The 26,179-nt window shown below is 39.2% G+C and overlaps 2 protein-coding genes and 1 long non-coding RNA gene across 3 annotated transcripts; 2 read left to right on the top strand and 1 right to left on the bottom strand.

Moving 5' to 3' along the window:
* Positions 1-498: 498 nt before the first annotated feature.
* Positions 499-5,945, top strand: LOC103519388 (tyrosine-protein phosphatase non-receptor type 14; the record flags this gene model as incomplete). The annotated part of the gene is made up of 6 exons (XM_026830911.1): positions 499-588; positions 796-2,002; positions 3,361-3,500; positions 4,025-4,336; positions 4,619-5,161; positions 5,239-5,945. Coding segments are annotated over 6 exons (2,820 nt in total), but the record flags the coding sequence as incomplete, so codon positions are not given.
* Positions 5,946-6,246: 301 nt separating this feature from the next.
* Positions 6,247-8,949, top strand: LOC103519387. The gene is made up of 2 exons (XM_008484473.2): positions 6,247-6,277; positions 8,233-8,949. The coding sequence occupies exon 2, from the start codon at positions 8,374-8,376 to the stop codon at positions 8,947-8,949; it is 576 nt and encodes a 191-aa protein (XP_008482695.1). The 5' UTR covers positions 6,247-6,277; positions 8,233-8,373.
* Positions 8,950-16,376: 7,427 nt separating this feature from the next.
* LOC113471618 lies at positions 16,377-17,291 on the bottom strand. Its single transcript, XR_003394247.1, has 2 exons — positions 17,173-17,291; positions 16,377-16,636 (listed from the first exon to the last, which is right to left on the bottom strand). It is a non-coding gene; the product is annotated as an uncharacterized LOC113471618 (long non-coding RNA).
* Positions 17,292-26,179: the final 8,888 nt, after the last annotated feature.

Below are 26,179 nucleotides of genomic sequence, written 5' to 3'. Positions count from 1 at the left end.
TGGGGCATAAAACTCAAAATCATTGATCATTAGAATCACATTGGTAACGGAATCCTAATCCACCCATCAAAATTTGGGAAGGATTGTAGGTTTTGGATACTGAAATGATCATTGAAACTAAGTACCTGTGTGATTTTACCAAGATCCTTGAATAAATTATGCTGTACTCATTTTAATTTTGTACCAGTTTTAAATTGTACCTGCATAGCTATCAAATGACTCACATCTGAGCTCTACACATTCCAGATACATGATGAGATTTGCGTTTACTATTCTTCACCTTAATTTGTCGAGCCTAAATTGAATCATTCATATGATAGTATTTATTTTTACACAGTGAGTTCCAGAACCTACCTTGATTTGCCTGATAAAGTTGGTGCTTTGCTGAGGTATTTTAATTGATTCTGTCTGTTTAATTGACTTGAGTTTTAGTAACCTTTGTGTTTGGAAAAAAATATTGAACATTTAAATAAGTTCAATACCTTCTTTAATTTTCAGGACATTAATGATGACAAGTATTCGGAAGAAGATGTCAGTATAACTGAAGAATCAATTGACAGTGGAATCAAAAGCAATGTGTCATCCACAGTGACTACTCCAAGAGGTAAAGTTCATTCTTCATTTAGATTGGAAACTAATAAATTTAATAAACTCCATGAAGCAACCTCTGTTGTTGCATGGGTATCACACTTTTTTTTAAAATAAACTCCAGAATATCATCTCAAGACTACCTAGTTTTTCTCATGAATAGAAAGAAAGGCCTTGAAAATAAAATGAAAAGATACTTAGTAAAAGAACGTATGCCAGCGGCTTGGCCTGCAACAGACGGAATTCTTCGGCCTTCGTTATGTTTCCAAAAGTGGTGCCCCGCGCTGGATCGAGTTAGAGAGGCCTCTGAAGCGACAGCTTGATAAGTACGCAAAGGACAACAGTTTGTACTTGCGGATGATGTATTATGTGAGTGGCATCAGTTTGATCACCGATGAAATGACGCGCTACCATTGTTTCCTCCAGTTGAAGAACGATATCATCGAAGGTCGCATACAGTGTAACCTGGACGATGCCGTGGTACTTGCTAGCTACTGTATGCAGGCGGAGTTTGGGAACTACAACAGTGAGCGACATACGTTGGAGTATCTGAAGGATTTCGCGCTGTTTCCGAAGGATCTTGTGGAGAACGGTCATAATGGGTTGCTGGAAAGGTTAACAGACGCGGTGATCCAGCAACACTCCGCGCTAGTAGGGCTAAGCCAAGGGACGGCAGAGGAGTATTATATCCTAGCAGCACAACAACTGGATGGCTACGGACAGGAGACGTTCCTCGTGAAAGATGAGCATGGGTTGGAAACCATCCTGGGTGTCACACTCAAAGGTATTATTGTCAGCGGGACCAACAGCTCGAAGTTTTACAAGTGGGCGGAAATCGCGAACGTTCTCAATCACAAGAAGAACTTTGGTATTGAGACGAGTAACGCGGATGACCACATTGTGAACTTTGTATTCCCTGACGTGGAGTCTGCGAAGTATGTCTTCCGTATGTGTGTGCATCAACATACGTTCTATATGACGTATGAAGCGACAGAGGAGGATAACGAGGGGGAGGTTCAGAACCCGCGGAGTAGTGGCGGAGGCAATGGGAGGCTGTTTCAGAACATAGACACGGCACTGTTGAGTAGTCGGGAGGAGTTGGATGAAGTCACTAGTCCTAGCATGAGAAATGTCATGTCTAACAGTAGAGAAGAACTGGGAGATTTGAATGAGAGGACAACGTCTAATCTGGATCTTGTCGATGGGAATCATCAGGATATTGACAAGCTGAGGTCTCTATTACCTTCCTACCGACCGGCACCGGACTATGAAACTGCCATCCAACAGAAGTACAACGCCAGTGAACAACAAATGTATTCCAGTCAACCCGAGATCCACAGCTTCCCAGACGTAACGCAACACTATGGCCATCGCAATGTTCTACATACATACAGTACGCCGGATCTGGACAAAATTAAACAAAATGAATGATCACAAACATACCAAATTGCATAATAAGTACCCGATGCGGAGTACTAAAAATAGATACCATCTTTACCTGTTCTAGAATTCAACCTCTTGTACTTGACCCTCAAAAAAAAGGTTACAGATCGAAGCTACCTCTGCTTTTTAAAAGAGAGAGTTTATAAAAATAGACCTTTACCTTAATTGCAACAATGCAAGGAATTCTCGCATTCTGATTGGTTCTTTCATTTTGGGTTGATGACTCATTGCTGCCATATCCATCTGGATGAACCATAGTCTTTGGGGTTTTTTTCAACACACCATTCTTCTTAACTCTCTGTCTTTTTACTGTGGAATTTCACTTGCCTTTGCTTTCTACTTCTTTTAACACTGAATAATATTTCCGTTCCTTTTTTTGCCATGTTGAGGATTTGAATTTTGTGGTGTTCTTGATCAATCTCTTGACTCATTTCTGAACAAGCCTAAATATTTGATGTGAACAAAGAACTGGTAAAAGAAGCAAAGAATTTTTCTAACCAATGAGAGCACTAATAGTTTAGAAGAATAGAAAGGGGGGCAAAATGGAAACTCCACGATCAAAAGAAGGTATAGATAGAAAATCGGATGAACTCCAGCCCCAGGCATTGTTTACGTTCCCATTTAGCCTGGATTGGAGCAGTTTGTGATTCTTAAATCTCCAAAGGCATGCTGTAAAATTGAAGTTATTGGTTATTTTTCCCATGGGGGAAAGCCCAATGAAAGGTGTTGAATTTTTTGTGATCAAAATAATGTCACACTTCTGTGGTTTTGTTACCTCCTGTTATGCAGTATTTTATTATGCTACTTTTTTTATTCCACTAAAGAGATTCCGCTTTGGACGTCCACACTTGCTGCCACAGGCCAATTATATATTTTCAATGGTTAATCTGAAAGAGGGCCTCTGAAAATGAAAAAAATCCAAGAATTAAAGTGTCTGTCTCTCATGTTAAGGGATATGTTTTGATATGTATGGGATTCTGTGGGTAAACACCATGGAATATGCTTTGGCAGTCAAGGTGTTGAAGTTGAAACTTCATATCTCATTGGTTGAATAAAAAAAAGTTTGATAACAAAATATTATTTTCAAATGACTAATAGAAAATGAAAGCCCAAGGTATTTTTCATACCTAGCAATCATTTTTCCTTTCTTACTTACACGCACAACACGCCTTTACCACGTCAAAACGCCCCAATCAGGCGACCAAAGTCCGTAAACACTACCACATGATTGAGTTTTTTTTTTTTTTTTTTTTTGCCGAAATATGAGTGTAAATTTTTGTCGATAGCGGGTATCGAACCTTCTAATTATTCGTCTGTTTCTTTCCTCAGCATTACCCAGAGAGCCAGTACGTGTGGTAGCTATTGTAGGCATTGGTCATGTACCTGGCATTACTCAACTGTGGGGATCTGTGACTCGACAAGATATTGAACCTATTCTCTCCCTACCTCCTCCTTCCCGTAGTGGCCAGGTAAGAATATCGATATTCGCAATCAAATATTCACATTTTCATGCTATTTTATTTTATTTTTTTTTTTCCAAGAGGTTTGACAGAGGGAACTGTAACTGCTAAGGTCTTATCGTTCCGAAATGGAAGAGAGAAGAAAGACAGGATCGTAGAAAGCCAGCCGTTCCGAGAACGAATATTATCCCATCAGGATGAAATCCGCCTCGGGCGGGAATCGAACCCGCGGCCTAGCGCTTACAAGGCAGACGCGCTACCAACCAAGCTAATTTAGTTCTCAAAGGTTGCCATCATTATTCATAAGTGATTAAGTGGGACCATTGAAACATTTTTTTTCCCTAAACTTATTATTTATTATTATTTTTTTTTTACTAGTGCTTTTTTTAAGTGGCAGGGTTCTCACTTACGTGAGCTCTTCCAGCCAAACCACGTATTTTGGTTGTTCCTAAGAAGCTTTCTGTTTCTGTTTGAAAGGTTGTCAAGTGGGCATTCAAGCTATCCCTTCTCTCTCTCGCTGCGTGGGGTGTAAGATGGTATGGGAGGCGAACGTCTACCTTGTGATCAACCTCGTGGAGGCTAACTCAACGAGTGAATCTGCCGTGAGCTACATGCCTGTCAAGTCCAACAAGATCATAGACGTGGGAGAGTTCCGTATTACCAAGGAGCTCTCTCAGGAGACCGGCCACTGCGTCACGTCCAAGCTACAACTCTCCAGTAGTCATAACAGTAGCGAGCGAAGTATTCTCAGTGATAGTAAGAGTAGCGTTAGTAGTAAAGCCCAGTCGTTGCATGTGTACACCATAGTAGTCATAACAGTAGCGAGCGAAGTATTCTCAGTGATAGTAAGAGTAGCGTTAGTAGTAAAGCCCAGTCGTTGCATGTGTACACCAATGCAGCGCTGGATAGTAGTAACTTGAGTTCGGACTCAACAGCGAGTGCCAGCGGTTCGACCAATACCAACACCGCTGAGAAGAAGAAAAAGAAATGGACCGGGTTCCTATCGGGCGGTGGTAGTGTAGTAACTTGAGTTCGGACTCGACAGCGAGTGCCAGCGGTTCAACCAATACCAACACCGCTGAGAAGAAGAAAAAGAAATGGACCGGCTTCTTATCGGGCGGTGGTAGCGTAGTAACTTGAGTTCGGACTCGACAGCGAGTGCCAGCGGTTCAACCAATACCAACACCGCTGAGAAGAAGAAAAAGAAATGGACCGGGTTCCTATCGGGCGGTGGTAGCTCGAGCAGCTCCAAATCCAAAACCGCGTCCCTGCCTCGCTTCGACGAGAAGAAAGCCAAACCCTCTGTGATATCCAAAGAAGCCATGTGCCAACTCCTCGAGAAGAAACTGTCCGACCAGCAGCTGTTCTTCGAGTTCGAGAAGATCCCCAAGATACCAAAACCAAATCCGGACTTTACCTCCGCGCAACATCCGGATAACGCGTCCCGAAACCGGTTCAAGGACATTCTGCCGTATGAAGAGAACCGGGTCCGCCTGTCCGCCAAGCGGGATAACAAGCACGGCTATATTAACGCAAGTCACATTACCGCTACGGTAGGGAATGAGCAACGCTTCTACATCGCGGCGCAGAGTCCCCTCGTCAACACGGTGGAGAACTTCTGGGAGATGGTATGGGAGGCGAACGTCTACCTTGTGATCAACCTTGTGGAGGCTAACTCAACGAGTGAATCTGCCGTGAGTAGATGGTATGGGAGGCGAACGTCTACCTTGTGATCAACCTCGTGGAGGCTAACTCAACGAGTGAATCTGCCGTGAGCTACATGCCTGTGAAGTCCAACAAGATCATAGACGTGGGAGAGTTCCGTATTACCAAGGAGCTCTCTCAGGAGACAGGCCACTGCGTGACATCCAAGCTACAACTGTCTCACCTGAGTAGCAAGCGACATCGGAGCGTGTGGCATTTGACCTACACGAATTGGAACGTCACCAACAACACGCCCAACTCCGTGTCGCATTTCCTCGGCTTCCTAGAGGAGATCAGCTCCATACGGGAACATGTTGTCACGGAGATCCCCCTGGGTCACAACAGGAACCCGCCTAGTCTGGTCCACTGCTCGGATGGTGTGGAGAAGACAGGAGTTACCATCCTGTGTGACTTACTATTAGATATGTTAGATCACAATCAGAATGTGGAGGTGCCCAAGATTTTGCTTTCGCTTCGACAGCAACGGATGAGACTGACGTCCAATGTGGTGCAGTATTCTTTCCTTCACTCCCTCCTTGTGTATTACTTGAAACATTCGAGACTCATCTAAGTGAATCACACAATAAAACACTTTTTATGAAACACGAACTTTTTGTGATCTTGGAAAAGTTGGAATAATCGCCGATCTTATGCCCGTGTTCATATATTTCTATGATTAAGTTAACCAACTAATCTGGGCAAAACACGAACTTTTCTGCGATCTTCGAAGAAAACTGAAAAACAATCGCCTATCTTATGCCCTTATTTATCTGATTTAAGTTCACCAAAAGTTATATCAATAAAGCAAATTAGTAGTAGCCTACTGCTGGAGTAAAGGGACTTTTCAGTCCTATGCGAGCAGTATAAATAAGCACTATTATTATTATAGAAAGCCCCTTCAAGGACGTTTTCCTCCTTGAAGGTCACTCCAAGGTCATCAGGGTCAAACGCCTTCGAAATGTTCATCGACGCGACAACGTTTGGCAACATTGGACGCTATATAAATCACAGCTGCGAGCCGAATTGTCTTGTAGTGCCCATCCGGGTGAACGTACAAGAATATTCACGAATATGCTATCTAGGTAAAAATAAACAGTAATACTTCGCCTTTCGCCTGCCGTACTAAAGAAGATCCCCCCACCCGTTACAGGCATTCCCCTCACTTTCCCTGGGAACAACAGTGTCTGCTTGGATTGTGTCCAAAACGAAGAAAAATAACAATATGGAACAAGCTAAACTCGCGAGTCAAAATGGAAGTACGAAAGGAAATGAATTGGTTTTGGAAAAAGAAGCAGATATTGATGATTTTGCTGAAACAACAAAAGGACGTCAAAATAAGACAACTTACCTATTAAAGAGCATGAAGCATGCTGGATAGAGTTCATCCCCAGTTATGATTTGACAACTTACCTATTAAAGAGCATGATGCATGAAGCATGCTGGATAGAGTTCATCCCAAGTTATTTGGTCCTTTAGAATTTTTAAATTTAAACATTTTAAACGAAAGCGAACCAAGGTATTATTCTCTCATATTGATACTGACTTATTGTATGTAATATTTAATAATGCAGTAAATTTGTATCCTATTTAATCAGACCAATTAATCGTGTACTTAATTATTTATATAAACATAGTTATTATAAACATAAGTATGTATTTCCAGCATAATCATTTGTATTTCCATTGACCCATCAGATACCTGAGACCTTGTTTAAACTGCTGGGGTAAAGGGACTTTTCAGTCCTATTTGGGTGGGATAAACAAGGTGTTTCTATTCTATGCGTCCATCTCAACTCTGTACACAAAAAGCCATTTGTATTTCCATTGACCCATCAGATACCTGAGACCTTGTTTAAACTGCTGGGGTAAAGGGACTTTTCAGTCCTATTTGGGTAGGAAGGTGTTTCTATTCTATGCGTCCATCTCAACTTCGTACACAAAAAGACCACTTCAAGGTTTAGGTGTAGGGGCAAATAGCCCTAAAAGATGGGTTAACCTTATACGAATCTACCAAATCCTATGCATTGAATTGAAAATGAAAATATATATGTACAAGAATTGTTTAAACTGCTGGGGTAAAGGGACTTTTCAGTCCTATTTGGGTAGGATAAACAGTGTGTTTCTATTCTATGCGTCCATCTCAACTCTGTACACAAAAAGCCCCACTTCGAGGTTTAGGTATAGGGGCAAATAGCCCTAAAAGATGGGTTAAGCTTATACGAATCTACCAAATCCTATGCATTGAATTGAAAATATTGATCTTACCATTGATCTTAGGGATGGATCGCTACAACTCTCTTGACGTGAAACCAGATCTGTTTCACTCAGAAAAGTAATATGTGTGTATACACACACCCACCCATCAGTAACTGCCCCGATCTAACTTATTAGAACGAGGGTGTAGATGGTGTAATTTAAAAAATAAATTGCAGAGATCTTAAATAACAGCAAAAATCGTAATAAAAATGTACCTCAATAAATTATGACAGTTAATAGTTATTGCAAATTCCTTAGATATTACATATGTACTTTGATACCCATTTCCTTAGAGTGCACTACTGCAAAATAATTGCCATAAGTACCATGGTCAACACAGGTCGGTATAATTGACATTGTAAAGTATATCAGAGTGCATTACCTCTTGTCGTTTGACACTTGGTGAGTTTAGGATCAACAGACTGTAAAGCCGGATATAGGTACTTTCCCTTGGACATTTCTAAACTCTGACGGCAGACCTAAATGATAACCTTTCGAGCCCTTTTTTCCGAGAGGTTTTATAGAGGGAACTGCGTCAAAACAACGGAGGTCTTATCGTCTCCAAATTGAAGAGAGAAAAGGAGGACAGTACAGAAAAAAACCAGCCTCTCCGTAAACGAACCTTATCCGCTGATAAAGTCCGCCCCCGGCGTGAATCGAACTCGCGGTCTAGCTCTTACGGCACATGGCGCTCCCTTCCAAGCCAAGCAAACTGACAAGTATTGTGCTTTTTACTTTGAAGGCCATCCACTCGTAATATTTTTGAAGCCAAAACCTCTAGGTAAAAATAAACAGTAATACTTCGCCTTTCGCCTGCCGTACTAAAGAAGATCCCCCCCACCCGTTACAGGAATTCTCCTCACTTTCCCTGGGAACAACAGTGTCTGCTTGGATTGCGTCCAAAACGAAGAAAAATAACAATATGGAACAAGCTAAACTCGCGAGTCAAAATCGAAGTACGAAAGAAAATGAATTGGTTTTGGAAAAAGAAGCAGATATTGATGATTTTGCTGAAACAACAAAAGGACGTCAAAATACACTAGTGAAAGCAATAGAAAGACGTCAAAGTAAATCAATAAAAGGAAATCCTGCGAGACTTGAAACTTGTCCTAGAATTTCAAGTGCTAAGGAGACAGAAGAAGAATATGATAAACCTAATGAAATGGCTCATGAATTCACTCATGTTGATGGCAGTAACATCATCGACGAACCCTGTGATGTCGATACCAAAAATATGATTGATGAAACCTCTGACATCGATAGAAATGCTATAACTAATGAAACCCCTGATGATAACGATATCATTTATGAAAGCAGTGATGGGCCTAACGATGATGATAGCAGTGATGGAGAATTCATAGACATAGAAAGACGTCAAAGTAAATCAATAAAAGGAAATCCTGCGAGACTTGAAACTTGTCCTAGAATTTCAAGTGCTAAGGAGACAGAAGAAAAGCATGATAAACCTAATGAAACGGCCAACAATAAGGTCAAGTAAAAAAAAAAAGAAGAAGAAGAAGAAAAAAAAAAAAACCTACTGCAATGAAATAAAAGAGTGGCAAAAAAATGGCCCCTACTTGCAGAAATCTTAAATAACAGCACAAATCGTAATAAAAATGTACCTCAATAAATTATGGCAGTTAATAGTTATTGCAAATTCCTTAGATATTATGTACTTAGATACCCATTTCCTTAGAGTGCACTACTGCAAGATAATTGCCATAAGTAGGTACCATGGTCAACACAGGTCGGTATAATTGACATTGGAAAGTATCAGAGTGCATTACCTCTTGTCGTTTGACACTTGATGAGTATAGGATCAACAGACTATAAAGCCGGATATAGGTACTTTCCCTTGGACATTTCTAAACTCTGACGGCAGACCTAAATGACAACCTTTCGAGCCCTTTTTTCCGAGAGGTTTTATAGAGGGAACTGCGTCAAAACAATGGAGGTCTTATCGTCCCCAAATTGAAGAGAGAAGGAGGACAGTACGAAAAAAACCAGCCTCTCCGTAAACGAACCGTATCCGTTGATAAAGTCCGCTCCCGGCGTGAATCGAACTCGCGGTCTAGCTCTTACCGCACATAAAAGAAAAAAAAAAAAAAAAAAAAAAAAAAAAAAAAAAAAAAAAAAAAAAAAAAACAAACAAACAAATTACAAACAAACAGAGATCTCAAGTTAAGTAAAACCATGTAAAAAAAAGAAAACCTACTGCAATGAAATAAAAGAGTGACAAAAAAATGGCCCCTACTTGCAGAGATCCTAAATAACAGCACAAATCGTGATAAAAATGTACCTCAATAAATTATGGCAGTTAATAGTTATTGCAAATTCCTTAGATATTACCTATGTACTTAGATACCCATTTCTTTAGAGTGCACTACTGCAAGATAATTGCCATAAGTACCATGGTCAAGACAGGTCGGTTACGTAATTGACATTGTAACTTATCAGAGTGCATTACCTCTTGACGTTTGACACTTGGTGAGTTTAGGATCAACAGACTGTAAATCCGGATATAGGTACCTTCCCTTGGACATTTCTAGACTCTGACGGCAGACCAAAATGACAACCTTTCGAGCCCTTTTTTCCGAGAGATTTTATAGAGGGAACTGCGTCAAAACAACGGAGGTCTTATCGTCCCTAAATAAATTGAAGAGAGAAGGAGGACAGTACAGAAAAAAACCAGCCTCTCCGTAAATGAACCGTATCCGCTGATAAAGTTCGCCCCCGGCGTGAATCGAACTCGCGGTCTAGCTCTTACGGCACATGGCGCTCCCTTCCAAGCCAAGCAAACTGATAATTATTGTGCTTTTTACTTTGAAGGCCATCCACTCGTAATATTTTTGTAGCCAAAACCAAATGTCTGACGAAAAACGCCGACCTCGTCTGAACACGGGAAAAGGCGAGGAAGAAGAGTGTCCTGCCTCGGTGGTGTAGTGGTCAAGGCGCTCGCCTGGTAAACAGGAGGGCGTGGGTTCAATCCCAGCCGAGGTATGGAATACCTACCTCGGTGGTGTAGTGGTCAAGGCGCTCGCCTGGTAAACAGGAGGGCGTGGGTTCAATCCCAGCCGAGGTATGGAATACCTACCTCGGTGGTGTAGTGGTCAAGGCGCTACCTACCTCGGTGGTGTAGTGGTCAAGGCGCTACCTACCTCGGTGGTGTAGTGGTCAAGGCGCTACCTACCTCGGTGGTGTAGTGGTCAAGGCGCTACCTACCTCGGTGGTGTAGTGGTCAAGGCGCTACCTACCTCGGTGGTGTAGTGGTCAAGGCGCTACCTACCTCGGTGGTGTAGTGGTCAAGGCGCTACCTACCTCGGTGGTGTAGTGGTCAAGGCGCTACCTACCTCGGTGGTGTAGTGGTCAAGGCGCTACCTACCTCGGTGGTGTAGTGGTCAAGGCGCTACCTACCTCGGTGGTGTAGTGGTCAAGGCGCTCGCCTGGTAAACAGGAGGGCGTGGGTTCAATCCCAGCCGAGGTATGGAATACCTACCTCGGTGGTGTAGTGGTCAAGGCGCTACCTACCTCGGTGGTGTAGTGGTCAAGGCGCTACCTACCTCGGTGGTGTAGTGGTCAAGGCGCTACCTACCTCGGTGGTGTAGTGGTCAAGGCGCTACCTACCTCGGTGGTGTAGTGGTCAAGGCGCTACCTACCTCGGTGGTGTAGTGGTCAAGGCGCTACCTACCTCGGTGGTGTAGTGGTCAAGGCGCTACCTACCTCGGTGGTGTAGTGGTCAAGGCGCTACCTACCTCGGTGGTGTAGTGGTCAAGGCGCTACCTACCTCGGTGGTGTAGTGGTCAAGGCGCTACCTACCTCGGTGGTGTAGTGGTCAAGGCGCTCGCCTGGTAAACAGGAGGGCGTGGGTTCAATCCCAGCCGAGGTATGGAATACCTACCTCGGTGGTGTAGTGGTCAAGGCGCTACCTACCTCGGTGGTGTAGTGGTCAAGGCGCTACCTACCTCGGTGGTGTAGTGGTCAAGGCGCTACCTACCTCGGTGGTGTAGTGGTCAAGGCGCTACCTACCTCGGTGGTGTAGTGGTCAAGGCGCTACCTACCTCGGTGGTGTAGTGGTCAAGGCGCTACCTACCTCGGTGGTGTAGTGGTCAAGGCGCTACCTACCTCGGTGGTGTAGTGGTCAAGGCGCTACCTACCTCGGTGGTGTAGTGGTCAAGGCGCTACCTACCTCGGTGGTGTAGTGGTCAAGGCGCTACCTACCTCGGTGGTGTAGTGGTCAAGGCGCTCGCCTGGTAAACAGGAGGGCGTGGGTTCAATCCCAGCCGAGGTATGGAATACCTACCTCGGTGGTGTAGTGGTCAAGGCGCTACCTACCTCGGTGGTGTAGTGGTCAAGGCGCTACCTACCTCGGTGGTGTAGTGGTCAAGGCGCTACCTACCTCGGTGGTGTAGTGGTCAAGGCGCTACCTACCTCGGTGGTGTAGTGGTCAAGGCGCTACCTACCTCGGTGGTGTAGTGGTCAAGGCGCTACCTAAAGTCGATCGCCAGTCTAATTACCTTAGAGGGAAGGGTTGCGGGGCCTGCCTTCTAAGCGCTAGGTCGCGGGTTTCCATTTTTTTCCGCCCTAGGTGAAATTTATCCTAAACAGATTAGGTTCGTTTTCGGTTTGGTCCTCCTTCTTTCTTCGATTTCGGGACGATAAAACCTCAGCGGTTAATACAGTTCCTTCTGTCAAACTTCTTAAAAAGAAGAGGAAGACGAAGACGAAGAGGAAAAAGAAAGAGAAGAAGAAGAAGAAGAAGAAGCTAAAGAAGAAGGAGAAAAACAGCCCCTTCATTTGCACAAAGTCAACTCATCTCGGCATGCAATTTGCTTCGTTTCCCGAAAGGAAGCGTTTTAAACTCCGTTTTCCTAAGAAATTCACCTGTTTTCCTGGAATATTTTTACCCCGTTCGTTCAGGAGAAAAAACTTTCCCAAATTAACTTTCACTTTAGAAAGTTGGAAAAACTCCTGCCTGCCTGGTGCCTCTATTTACTTTCTATGTATATTTCGACCTTCTACAGAGTGATTCAAAAAGGATTTTATCCTAAAATAATAGAATAGAAATACCTTTTAAGTAAAAAACTAAAATTCTCAAGGGTTCTTTTGATCAACGATCAAAGTACCTACGTAGGTGGGTATGCAGTATTAATGAAATTGTAGTTTTTTTTCACTTAATTTATAGCAATATTAAATAAATTTTATACGCTGCTAAAGAGTAAATTTATCGAATATCGATTTTCAAATAATGGAAAATAATTTTATAAATCAACAAATTGCACGTTTATCGTGATCTTTCAGTTTCAGATTATTATTTTCAGATTTTTAGTATCACATTTTTATTTATTCACAATTAATGGATAAGTATCTTTTAAATAGTTAACCAATTTTATAGTAATTTTAGATTTAGATCAGGTACCTAGATAACTTCATTTTTTACTGAGAATATTTCACAATAACAATAGAAATAAAACGTAAAAATAAAATGCAAGAAACTGCAATATTTTCCCAATAAAAAACGGTCTATCGAGGTTTGATCACGATCCAAAACTACCAAGTTCTGGTGTCTGGTGCTCAGAGTTTTGGTTTTGCTATGTGGTAATCTCTCTGCTCATTGGTTTTTAAATCTAGAGTTTTTCCAAAGAGGATACCAATATTGAAACAAAGTCAGGTAAGGCGATATCAACCTTACCTGTTCTGGAATCCAACCTCTGAACTTAGAGCTACCTCTGCATTTTAGAAGAGCAAAATAAAATGCAAGAAACTGCAATATTTTCCCAATAAAAAACGGTCTATCGAGGTTTGATCACGATCCAAAACTACCAAGTTCTGGTTTCTGGTGCTCAGAGTTTTGGTTTTGCTAATATGTGGTAATCTCTCTGCTCATTGGTTTTTAAATCTCGAGTTTTTCCAAAGAGGATACCAATATTTTTCCACATTGATACCTCCGGTCTTGTAAAGTAAAAAATATTATGTAAAAAAAACTAGTTTTGTACCGTAGAATGGGGTAACTTTGGAGCCGATTGTACCGTTTTTTTTGGACCACTTAACATGAAACAACCAGCCTAAGAGTTACCTCGAAAGGTAGCGCGCGTAACTCTTGTAAGCGCTAAGTCGCGGGTTCTATTCCCGAACCGGGCGAACTTTATTTTAAACAGATAAGGTTAGTTCTCGGAACGGTTGGCTTCCTCCTATCCTGTCTTCCTTCTCCCTTCGCTTTCAGAACTTCCCTCTATCAAACCCCCATATATATCTCCAATTGCACAGATGCCCAAAGCCCATATCAACTGTCAACATGACTGTAGATCAGTGGAATTATAGAATATTGCTCAAAGTTCAACCGTTTCCCCGCGTCCGAAGTTACCCAATGTTACCCTACACAACTCAAATAACCATGACATTGAAAACCAATCCAAACCAAAGCCAATCTGATTGGTTCCTTCATTTTGGGTTGATGACTCATTGCTGTCACATTGATCTGGATGAACTATAGATGTCTTAGGTATTGTAGATTTGTAGAAGACAGATTTTTCCGTGCAATTTTCAAACGAAATCGAAATTACTTGAGACAAGAAGAAGAACACAAACAAACCTTGAAGTTGAAAATATTTACTCCACTCTTCATACCACCCTTCACTCTTCATCCTCTTCACTTCACCCTTCATCTTGAAGATGTTTATGAAGGAGGCTCGACGAGATTAAGTGAAGATTACTTTTCATTTCGACATGATAAACTTTCAGATTAAAAAGTTTAAGAAGCGGAAAAATACAAGATAATTTCTCCTCGCCCCGAACGCTCTCTGGCAAAGTGAGAAATAATTGAGGCGGTTTATTTGGAGAAGGACCTAAAGACGATTTTTTTTAAAGAGGTTTGATAGAGGGAACTGTAATGACCAAGAAGTTCTTATCGGCCCGAAATCGAAGTCGGAATTAAGATAGGATCGGAGAAGGCCAGACGTTCCGATAACGAACCCTATCTGTTTGGGATACAACCCGCAAACGGGTGGGAATCGAACCCGCGACCCGACGCTTACAGAAAATTCATGATTCTTCAACAAATCAAACAAATCAGGAGAGCTCAATCCGGGCTGGACCCTTTTCCCATAAAATCTTTCAATGAAATTCAAGCTGTTAATTCAAGAGGTTGGGTAGGTATATACTTGAATGGCAAACCCTCTTGTAGAATCCTTGCACTTGAAATATTTCAAGATGGTAGCGGACGTGCTGGGAGCAGGGTAGGAGAAGGGTTATACCGTGAAAGGAGAAGCTTAGGAGAAGGGTAGGATACCTCCCAGAGAGGCGGGTGGAGTAACCCTCCCTCCCCTGCTCCTTGGGGGAGTTGAAGTTTCCAAGAATAAATATAAATCTTTGCTGTTAGCAGGCGGTAGTAGGCCCTAAATTGGAATTCTAATGAATCGTTAAATAAATTGGAATTCCAGTATCGAACTTCATTTTAAACAGATAAGGTTAGTTCTCGGAACGGTTGGCTTCCTCCTATCCTGTCTTCCTTCTCCCTTCGCTTTCAGGACGATAAGAAGTAAGAAGTCAGCAGTCCTCAGAAGTTACAGTTCCCTCTACCAAACCCCCATACATCTCCGATTGCACAGATGCCCAAAGCCCATGTCAACTGTCAACATGACTGTAGATCAGTGGAATTATAGAATATTGCTCAAAGTTCAACCGTTACCCCGCGTCCAAAGTTACCCAATGTTACCCTACACAACTCAAATAACCATGACATTGAAAACCAATCCAGACCAAAGTTCAAGCAACCATTTAGACGAGACAAGTGGTAAAGTTACTCTTCATTGGTTCGATGAGAGAAACCAGTCAACCAAATTTTGGTATAGATAAAAAAAAAAAAAAATCTGTCAACATGGGGCCTTTAGTTTTTTTTCCTTATCTTTTGCAAATTGCTTTTATTTTTATTTATTTATATTTAAGAGGTTTAATAGAGGGAAGTGTAACACAACAGATTTTTTTTTCTTGAAAAAAAAAAAATGCTTTTGGTTTGTGTAAATCGGACTCGCGACCTAGCGTTTACAAGGCAGACTACCCTCCAAGGTAACTACGCTAACCGTTCCTCAGCTACCCCAATATGCTCCCCCTAATCCCACCCCTTGGTTTTTGCATTGGCAATAAGTCATGGAAGCTGCATTGCACAAATGCACACTCACAGTTGCACGGTTCATTGCACCACGCTTACCCCTATTTGCAAACTGCTAACACTTGAATAGCCTAGTGCAGTTAGCTAAGGTGTCAAGGTATTGGACTTAGGTATAACTGAAATGGACCTATAACTTGTAACATTGGAATTGGACATACACTGAGAAAACTACAGTTAAAAACCCATAAAAATACGTAGTTTCAGAGAAAAGACATAACTCAAGAATAAATGAATGTTTTACTGCAGTTTTTAGTTGGTTGTAACGAAAAAACTTGGTAAAACCTAGTAACGAAACAACTGCTGCAAAAACAGCGAACAATAAAACAAAAATAAATAACTTACCTCACCAGCCCAATCCGAAAGACATTGTAAAGCAAAACGATGCAGTAATATTTCCAATGATTAATAACAAACATTTTAGGTAGAGATAATTACAAAAAAGATATTAAATAAATTTATATCAGCAAACTAATAATAGATCTTAGGTAGGTATATTTATAAATTTTACTGTTCAGGTAGGTTAGGAACTTAATTTATAAAAGAAACACTGCAGTAAATTGCCGAAATGGTATTTATAGGTCTTCTCCTTGGTTGAACGACGAAAAAACGACTTTGTTAAATGTGAAAACGCTGGGCGGGACTCGAACCCACGACCTAGCGCTTACAAGGCAGACGCAGTTAAAATTAGATTTTATTTTAATATTTGGGGAACTTTGTGACGTCACACAAAGCGTGTTAGAGGATATTCACACGTGTCATGATTTTGACCAAATTAATGTCTACAGATTAACCTGATTAACAAATTTAAATTACACTTCTAAAATCTATAAATTACTTGAATAAACATCTCTATTCTCATTAGAAAAATATCAATATTCTTTAATGGCACATCCACCAAAAATCTCAACTTTTAAAATCTCTGTTACAGCGTTACAGGTAGGTAATGTTTGTAATTACAATTTTTCTTCAGACTTAAATCAGTTAAATAACTCAATCGTAATAATCAATAGTTTAAATCACACTATAATAAATATTAAAAAAAAATAGTTTAAATTAGGAACATTAATACTCAACAGCAATAAGGTTTCAAAAAGAAAAAAAAAAATAATTCAAGAGTAAATTTAACTATTCAATTGAAAAAATAAAACGCTCCAGATCATTAAGGTACTGTGATAAAGTCATTCAAAACAATAAAGCGGTGCTATATTGAACTGTAGAAAATTAGCAATAAAAACTGTTGAAATAGACTGCCTTTCCTGTTAAAATAAAGCACTCTAACTGGAGACAGCTTTAAGCACTCTAACTCAAGACAGCTTTAAGCACTTTAACGTTGTTCACTCTGATCAGACAAATATGGAATAAAACAGGAAAAATTATTTGGAGGGAAAAAATAAAAATAGATTAAATGGATGAACTTGATCTAGACAATTTTCCGAAAAAAAAAAGAAGAAGAAGAAGAAGAAGAAGAAGAAGAAGAAGAAGAAGAAGAAATAGATAGGTAGGTAATTATGCATAAAAAACTGAACAAAAGAAGTAAATTTTAAACAATAATAATACCTAATAATAATAAATCAGGTAGGTAAACAACAAAAGAAAATTAAGATGAACTTTGTATTAAAAAAAAAAAAAGTAACAACAACAAATTAAGGTAAAACTTATGTTACAATAGGATAAATTTACGTTGGAATAGGATTAACAGAGGATTAAGGAGATTAATTCTATCTATCTCAATTGGATGGTTAATCTCACTAGACAATCTTTATCCTAGACTGGTAAAGTACAATGTCAGTGATACGAGTAAGACTGAACTCGGGAACCATTGTTAATCAGTGTTAAGCTCATTGATTCAACGTAGATGAGCGATTCAATTGATTCAATGATCCGTTAAAACTGAATGTGATTCTCGGACCTTCACATCATAGGTATGTATGAACTATTTGCTGAGAGTAAACTATAATAGGATGTGGGATGTGGGACAGAATATTTGCTGAAAGTAGGTACCTAATAACTAATAGGTAGGTACCTAACTATGTACATCTATATAAATAAAAGTGTATATTTGTCTGTACATTGCTTGGAATCGTGAAATTTTTAGTTATTCTTACTCCTTACGCATCCACGATTCCAAATATCACATTAGAAAAATTTGTCTGTCTGTCTGTATGTGTGTGTGGACCTATGTCTGTCTGTTACGCTAAATAGACCTTTGGTTGTTCTCTTTTCACGCAAAAACGGCTCGGCCGATTTTGATGAAATTTTTGTGGTTGTTAAGAAAAGTACTCCGGGTGACAGGCTACTTAAAATTGTCACATTTCATCCTGATTCAAAATGGCGGCGGTTCAAAGTTATGTCTATTATGCTGCACTGTGGGACATGTCAGGGAGCGCGTAGCGCGACCGGGTGTGTGTGTGTGGTGTGATGTGATGGGTGTGTGGTGTGTGTGATGGGTTTGTGTGTGTGGTGGGTGGGTGTGGGTGTGGTGGTCCCGTACAAAGGACGGGTCAACCACTAGTATGTACCTATATGGGATGGGACAGTTTTTATTTCAGGTCTTCTGACATCACTTTTGAGAGTATTTATTCCTTAAGGACCTCTGGTTTAGTTTTTAGAAATACTTAATCAAGGTAGGTCCTTTTGAGCATAGTGTGAAGAAGTATATGTATTATGAATATAGAGCTTCCAGATACGGGTGTGTCTTGTAAAATCGTACAAAGGACGGGTCAACCACTAGTATGTACCTATATGGGATGGGACAGTTTTTATTTCAGGTCTTCTGACATCACTTTTGAGAGTCTTTATTCCTTAAGGACCTCTAGCTGGTTTAGTTTTTAGAAATACCTACTTAATCAAGGTAGATCCTTTTGAGCATAGTGTGAAGAAGTATGTATTATAACTTCGAATGCCAAACATAAAACTAGACAGATAATATTGTTTTAATATTAGCCCTTGTTGAGTCTAGGAGTTCTTAGAATTATCGTGCCATTATTCCAATCAGTATGGAAGAATGTTGAAAAAATATGCCTGTTCCAAAAAAAAAAAAACAAAAAAAAAAAAAAAAAAAAAAAAAATTAGAAAAATAATTGTGGGCAGGTGGGCCAATAAATGGTACGTTTTTTAGGTGGGCGAATAAATGGTACATTTACCCTACATACCTATAGCCTATAGGTATATCTATTGGATTTATCTAAGATTTAGAGGTCTATGAATGGTAGCGATAATAACTTATTCAATCCATAGGTACTAAACCATCACGTGTTATGTTTTGCAAGTCATTTTTACAATCAATTAACTGTACATGGATTGGCTAATTACTAGGTAGGTAAATGTATAGGTACATATACCTACTAGATGTACATAGGTCCTTAGGTACTTAGCTAGGTATAAATAGGTAGATATTATGTAGGTAGGTACTGGTATAGATTAGTATTATAGGTACCTATATACATATACGCATTGACAAGGTGTGACCTCTACCTAGACCTGTTAGTTTTAAAACCCAAAAAAAAAAAAAAAAAAAAAAAAAAAAAAAAAAAAAAATCCATAGGTAGGTACTAAACCATCACGTGTTATGTTTTGCAAGTCATTTTTACAATGAACTGTACATGGATTGGATAATTACTAGGTAGGTAAATGGTGTATAGGTACATATGTATACCTACTAGATATTATGTACATAGGTAGGTCCTTAGGTACTTAGCTAGGTATAAATAGGTAGGTATTATGTAGGTAGGTACTGGTATAGATTAGTATTATAGGTACCTATATATACGCATTGAGAAGGTATGACCTCTACCTAGACCTGTTACTAAATAAAACATTGCCTATTGTCCTCCTAATCTCAATCTTAATGTAGGTACCGGTACTTACCTATTAATTTGTCAGTTTATTTGTATATTACCTGCCTATTGTCCTAATAATCTCATTGCAATCTTAATGTAGGTACCGGTACTTACCTATTAATTTGTCAGTTTATTTGTATATTACCTGCCTATTGTCCTAATAATCTCATTGTACTTATTTGCCAATAAACTATACCTACCTGTTAATTGAGGGGCGCGCAGCAAGAAGGGCAAATGTAGCAAAATCGCGTTTTCGGGAAATCGCATTCAAAGTTTTTCCTACTAATTACAAAATTGTTTGTTTACAAAAGGATTTTTTCGTGTAACTTCGTGAAAAATCGAGATATCGAGATAATTTTTTCTGGGTTGTGTTAGAGAACAAAATTCCGCGTCGAATAAGCCTGTGTACGCAAAAAGGGCAAAAGTCGACTTTTGACCTTCTTGCTGCGCGCCCCTCAATTGTTGTAGACTAGACTATTTGCTTATAAACTGGCTCATTGATCCTAATTTAGGGTTAGATAATAGGGGTAGACCACCTATGGATGTTTGTATACTTAACTGATGGCTGATGGTAGGTACCTAACTATTAAACAGCATGTCAGCAAAACGTATTGAACGTAAGAAGTAAGTTCTAAATTTTAGTTTTATTTCTAGGTACCTATGCAAAAATAATAATAATAATAATAACTAAGTCCATAATAATAATAATAATAATAATAATAATAGGATAATAATACATAGTTAGTAATAATAATGAGATAATAGTATAATAATAATAATATAAATAATAATAATAATAAATAATAATAATAATAATAATAATATAATATAATAAATAATAATAATAATAATTAATGGAATAATAATAGTAATAGTAAAAAAAATAAATAAAATATAAAAGGTTTGATAGAGGGAACTGCAACTGCCAGGGTCTTATCGTATCGAAAGCAAAGAGGAGAAAGCCACAAGAACGAACCTTACAACCTTATCCGTTCAGGATAAAATCCGTCAAACCCGTGACCTGGCGCTTACAAGACAGACGCGCTACCCACCCAGCTAACTGGGCTGGCAATAACATCGATAATAATACATAGGTAGGGTAAGTGTACCATTTATTGGCCCACCTGCCCTCATTTATTTGTTTCTAATTTTTGTTTTATGACTACAATTTTGAAATCACTGGTTTGATAGCAGTCTTTAAGCTCTTTCTTTTGATGAAATTGGATCTTGAAAAAGTTCGTCCAGTTCAGACTTATGTGGCGTAGACCCACAGGTGGGCCAATAAATGGTACGTTTTTTAGGTGGGCGAATAAAAGGTACACTTACCCTATAGTATATAGTAATAACAATAAAATAAAAGACAACAGAGCGTTTTGTATAAATAATAATAACTTTGCTTTGTATTTATTTTGTTTTTTTTAGGTACTACATTAACAGACTGCGAGCAATATGGTACTACGGGAAACTGGAACAAAGAGGGAAGAAGAGGAAGAAGGAGAGAGAGAGAGAGAGAGAGAGAGAGAGAGAGAGAGAGAGAGAGAGAGAAATAGAGGAGAGATAGTACGAGTAGATATTAAGGGAAAAAGAGAAATCTTCTAGAAATGGAAGAATAAAAGGAGTGACAATAAAAGAGGAGAAGGAGGAGAGAGAAAAAGAAGACAAAGAAAAATAGGAAGAGGAGGAGGGAGAAGAATTTCAGAAGATAGTAATAAAAATCTTAATAATAATTTCATTAATACAACTGGCCAGAATTCAAGCCCGTACGAGTTCCCTACTGGAAAGACCAGGGGTTCGAGTCTTGGTAAAAAAAAACTAGGTAAATAAAAATTAAAATAAATAAACAAGTAAGTAAATGAGGTGGAACTCGTTAGAACTCAAAATCAGCAATAATAAAATGTACGATTTTATATTTACATTTACAGTAACAATGTAGGTTGGTTGGGGCAATTTTGAGACATCAACTTTATCTCAAAATTGCACTTGTCTCAAAATAACAGTAAAGAGCAGAAAAAAAGTCAAGAGGTCTCTTTCTTTTCTTGTGACCATTTGACCAACATTGTTTATTTATTTTTATTTATTTGATTACACGCTAAGCATCACGGCCATGTGTGACTGACCAACATTTATCAACAAAGTGTAAAATGTATTTTGTATGATCGCCTGGAAATTTTTTTTTTGATTATGCAACGTGCGTAGCAATAAAGACAATTCTCAGAATCAAAATGTCGGCCATCGATCGATGTCGACTGAACCACACTGCCTCGACAACGTAGATTTACCTCATTGATCCACGGCTGGTCAACTATATTTGGACACATCTTTTTTTTTTCAAGAGGTCTGACAGAGGGAACTGTAACTGCTATGGTCTTATCGTCCCGAAATCGAAGAGAGAAGAAAGACAGGATAGGAGAAAGACATCAGGATAAAATCCGCCCCGGGCGGGAATCGAACCCGCGGCCTAGCGCTTACAACTTACAAGGCAGACGCACTACCAACTAAGCTAACTAGGCTGGTCAAAACTTTAACTAAATACTTCTGCTGGTCACATCTGTTCCTGCAACTTTCAAGTATAGTTAGGTAGATAAAGAACTTTTATTATATTGGGAATAAAGGGAGAACGGGCTCTAGTCTTGATTTTAAATCATTACATGAAAGTAAAATCAAAAAATCAAATCAAGAATGATAATAAACTGAATATTAAACAAATTAGGTAGGTACATAGGTACTGATCGAATAAACTACGGGCTAAATAATTCCCGGAGGGACGGACCCAGCTTGTTGATACTGCTCAAAGTGTAAAATGTATTTTGTATGATCGCCTGGAAACTTTTTTGATTATGCAATGTGCGTAGCAATAAAGACAATTCTCAGAATCAAAATGTCAGCAAAATACTTCAGTCAGGTGCTAATTCAAAGAGGATGACGAAAGACCTGTTGGAACGAACAAAGAAGAACTTTCTCCTATCCTGTCTTCCTTCTCTCTTCGATTTCGGGACGATAAGACCATAGCGTTTACAGTTCCCTCTGTCAAACCTCTTAAAAAAAAAAAAAAAAGAAGAAGAAGAATTATCAATATCATACTGGCCATATACTTACGTAAAAAATCACTTTTTCGGACTTTTTTGGCCAGTTGCTTGGTCATGTAAAAAACTTCATTCCTCCATTTTTTTTTCTTTCTTAACAACGGTTTATTTTTTACTGTGCTCTCCAATGATTTGCGATTTAATAACTACCTGTGAATTAATATATCCCCCTGCGATTTAATTTAATTCTACCTGTGAATTAATTTTACTACCTGCGGTTTAAATTCGATCCTGACACCTCGAACTCAAGCTTCTGTTGATTCCGAGACCAATTTTGGCTGATCTCAAGACCAACTTATGTTCAAGACTTGTTGCTGATTCTACTTCATCAATTTCAAACCAAGTCTATTGAGACTTCTGATCTTCAAACTTCTATTAAAGTATTATCTCTGTTCAAACTTCTATTTAAGTCTTCTCTCTGATCTTCAAAACTTTTTTTATTTTTATTTTTAAGCCATAAAAGGCCGAATTCTGGAAGTTTTCGGGTATTTTCGAGCGTTTTTCGGGTACAATTTCAACAAAACTATACATATTAGCTAAGCGTATGGGCGTTCTTGAAACAGGAAAAACATGAGGGTAAATAAATAACACATAGATTCGTATATATCAACATCAATTCTTCCCAAGAAAGCCCGAATTTCGGGAGTTTTTCGGGTATTTTCGAGCGTTTTTAGGGGATACAATTTCAACAAAACTATACATAGCTAAGCGTATGGGCGTTCTTGAAACAGGAAAAACATGAGGGTAAATAAATAACACATAGATTCGTATATATCAACATCAATTCTTCCCAAGAAAGCCCGAATTTCGGGAGTTTTTCGGGTATTTTCGAGCGTTTTTAGGGGATACAATTTCAACAAAACTATACATAGCTAAGCGTATGGGCGTTCTTGAAACAGGAAAAACATGAGGGTAAATAAATAACACATAGATTCGTATATATCAACATCAATTCTTCCCAAGAAAGCCCGAATTTCGGGAGTTTTTCGGGTATTTTCGAGCGTTTTTAGGGGATACAATTTCAACAAAACTATACATAGCTAAGCGTATGGGCGTTCTTGAAACAGGAAAAACATGAGGGTAACTAAATAACACATAGATTCGTATATCGACATCAATTCTTCCCATAAAAGGCCGAATTCTGGAAGTTTTCGGGTATTTTCGAGCGTTTTTCGGGTACAATTTCAACAAAACTATACATATTAGCTAAGCGTATGGGCGTTCTTGAAACAGGAAAAACATGAGGGTAAATAAATAACACATAGATTCGTATATATCAACATCAATTCTTCCCAAGAAAGCCCGAATTTCGGGAGTTTTTCGGGTATTTTCGAGCGTTTTTAGGGGATACAATTTCAACAAAACTATACATAGCTAAGCGTATGGGCGTTCTTGAAACAGGAAAAACATGAGGGTAAATAAATAACACATAGATTCGTATATCAACATCAATTATTCTTCCCATAAAAGGCCGAATTCTGGAAGTTTTCGGGTATTTTCGAGCGTTTTTCGGGTACAATTTCAACAAAACTATACATATTAGCTAAGCGTATGGGCGTTCTTGAAACAGGAAAAACATGAGGGTAAATAAATAACACATAGATTCGTATATCAACATCAATTATTCTTCCCATAAAAGGCCGAATTCTGGAAGTTTTCGGGTATTTTCGAGCGTTTTTCGGGTACAATTTCAACAAAACTATACATATTAGCTAAGCGTATGGGCGTTCTTGAAACAGGAAAAACATGAGGGTAAATAAATAACACATAGATTCGTATATATCAACATCAATTCTTCCCAAGAAAGCCCGAATTTCGGGAGTTTTTCGGGTATTTTCGAGCGTTTTTAGGGGATACAATTTCAACAAAACTATACATAGCTAAGCGTATGGGCGTTCTTGAAACAGGAAAAACACCAGGGGAACACGAAACTCAGGGTGTTCTTGAACGCTTCCCGGAAGTCCCTATTGAAGTACGCATACATGAGGGGGTTGAGGACCGAATTGAAGTAGCCAATCCAGAACAGGATGGTCACTATGTATTCGGGACAGTCGCACGGGGGCCCGCACAGGGTTGAGATGAGGTACCTGCGAACATAAGGAAGTAGAATAGAATAGAATAGAATAGAGTAGAATAGAATAGAATAGAATATACCTTGTTTATACTGCCAAAAGGAGACTGAAAAGTCCCTTTACTCCCGCAGTCTGAACAAGGTCTTATGTATTTGGTACAAGATGTGTATATGGAAGTATTGTATAAGTACAAGTAGATGCCTAGATTACCAGTTTACCCCATCTTTTGAGGCTATTTGCCCTTACAAGTTACAACTAAGCCCCAGAGTGGGCTTTTTGAGTGTGAACTTGTGAAGTAGATTCCTATACAAAGTATGTAACCTACAAAATCACAAGTTTGTACATAATTATTATAACTTTTAAAAAGATCAAACCACACACACTTATTTTGTGGTGTACATCGTATATTTGTAGGCCCTCACAAGGAGAATTGGAGCCCCCGAATGAATAGGTATTAGGTACTGCCTATTTAAAAAAAAAAAAAAAGATGAGTGTTCCACCGCCGTTTTTATTTCGTAGCAATGGAACAACTGCTACATTAGACGCTTGATTAGTGATAGTTGATTACTCACAAAGGAAAATTCTTTGAATGTTTTTTTTAAATTACCTAATGTAGTTGATTTATGTATTTCTAATCCTTCAATCCCTTGGGTGACGAAGGGCCTTTTTGAATGAAGTATGATGTATACTATACATATAGGTATCTAGATTATTTTTTTATATCCTTTAATGAAATGCTTGGTCTACGTAGGGCCTTTGAGAATGATGTAAAATGTAGTTTGATATTCTGTATGCTGTATGAGATAAAAGATCCACAGGGAATGTAAATGAACCACACCTAACTCTAATGATTAATGAGGATAGATAATTCAATGACCCGATGGGTAAAGGATATTCAAAGGCCTAATGAGTTATAATAGGCAAAGACTGGACAGCCCATGAGAATAGGCCAGACCGAAACTATACCTAACCCATGTATGTATGAAATGAATATAGACCAAAGAGAACAGGGTCGCTTTTAGGAAACGAAACTATACTTAACCCATCATGTAGGTAGTTAGCTTAGTTGGTAGTGCATCTGCCTTGTGAGCTTTTTTTTTTTTTTTTTTTTTTTTTTTTTTTTTCAAGAGGTTTGATAGAGAGAACTGAAACTGCTAAGGTCTTATTATCGTCCCGAAATCGATTAAAGACGAAGGACAGGATAGGAGAAAGTCAGCCGTTCCGAGAACAAATCTCATCTGCTTTAAATAAAATCCGCCGCGGGCGTGAATCGAACCCACAACCTATCCTCTTTACTTTGCTAGTTATCTCTATTTTCAGAGATAACTAGAGCTCACAAGGCAGAGGTTAACCTCCAAGCTATAACTAGGCCAGCCATCAGATTTTATTCTCACTCTGTGGTAAGGCCCGGCCATCAGATTTTATTCTAACTCTGTGGTAAGGCCCGGCCATCAGATTTTATTCTCAATCTGTGGTAAGGCCCGGCCTAGATCGAAATATGTATAGTTACCTAGGTACAGTGAAAAATATACAGAAAACATAGAGTGGCCAATTCATATTCAAAACGGCA

This window comes from Diaphorina citri, unplaced genomic scaffold, assembly GCF_000475195.1.
Source record: "Diaphorina citri unplaced genomic scaffold, Diaci psyllid genome assembly version 1.1 scaffold2698, whole genome shotgun sequence".
Taxonomy (NCBI): domain Eukaryota; kingdom Metazoa; phylum Arthropoda; class Insecta; order Hemiptera; family Psyllidae; genus Diaphorina; species Diaphorina citri.
The sequence above is the reverse complement of the archived record's forward strand: the minus strand, read 5'-3'. Positions and strand labels throughout refer to the sequence as shown.

Bases quoted from the DNA above. Each gene is read 5' to 3' on its own strand.
- LOC103519387 (XM_008484473.2), top strand. From the start codon at position 8,374: ATGGAACAAGCTAAACTCGCGAGTCAAAATCGAAGTACGAAAGAAAAT.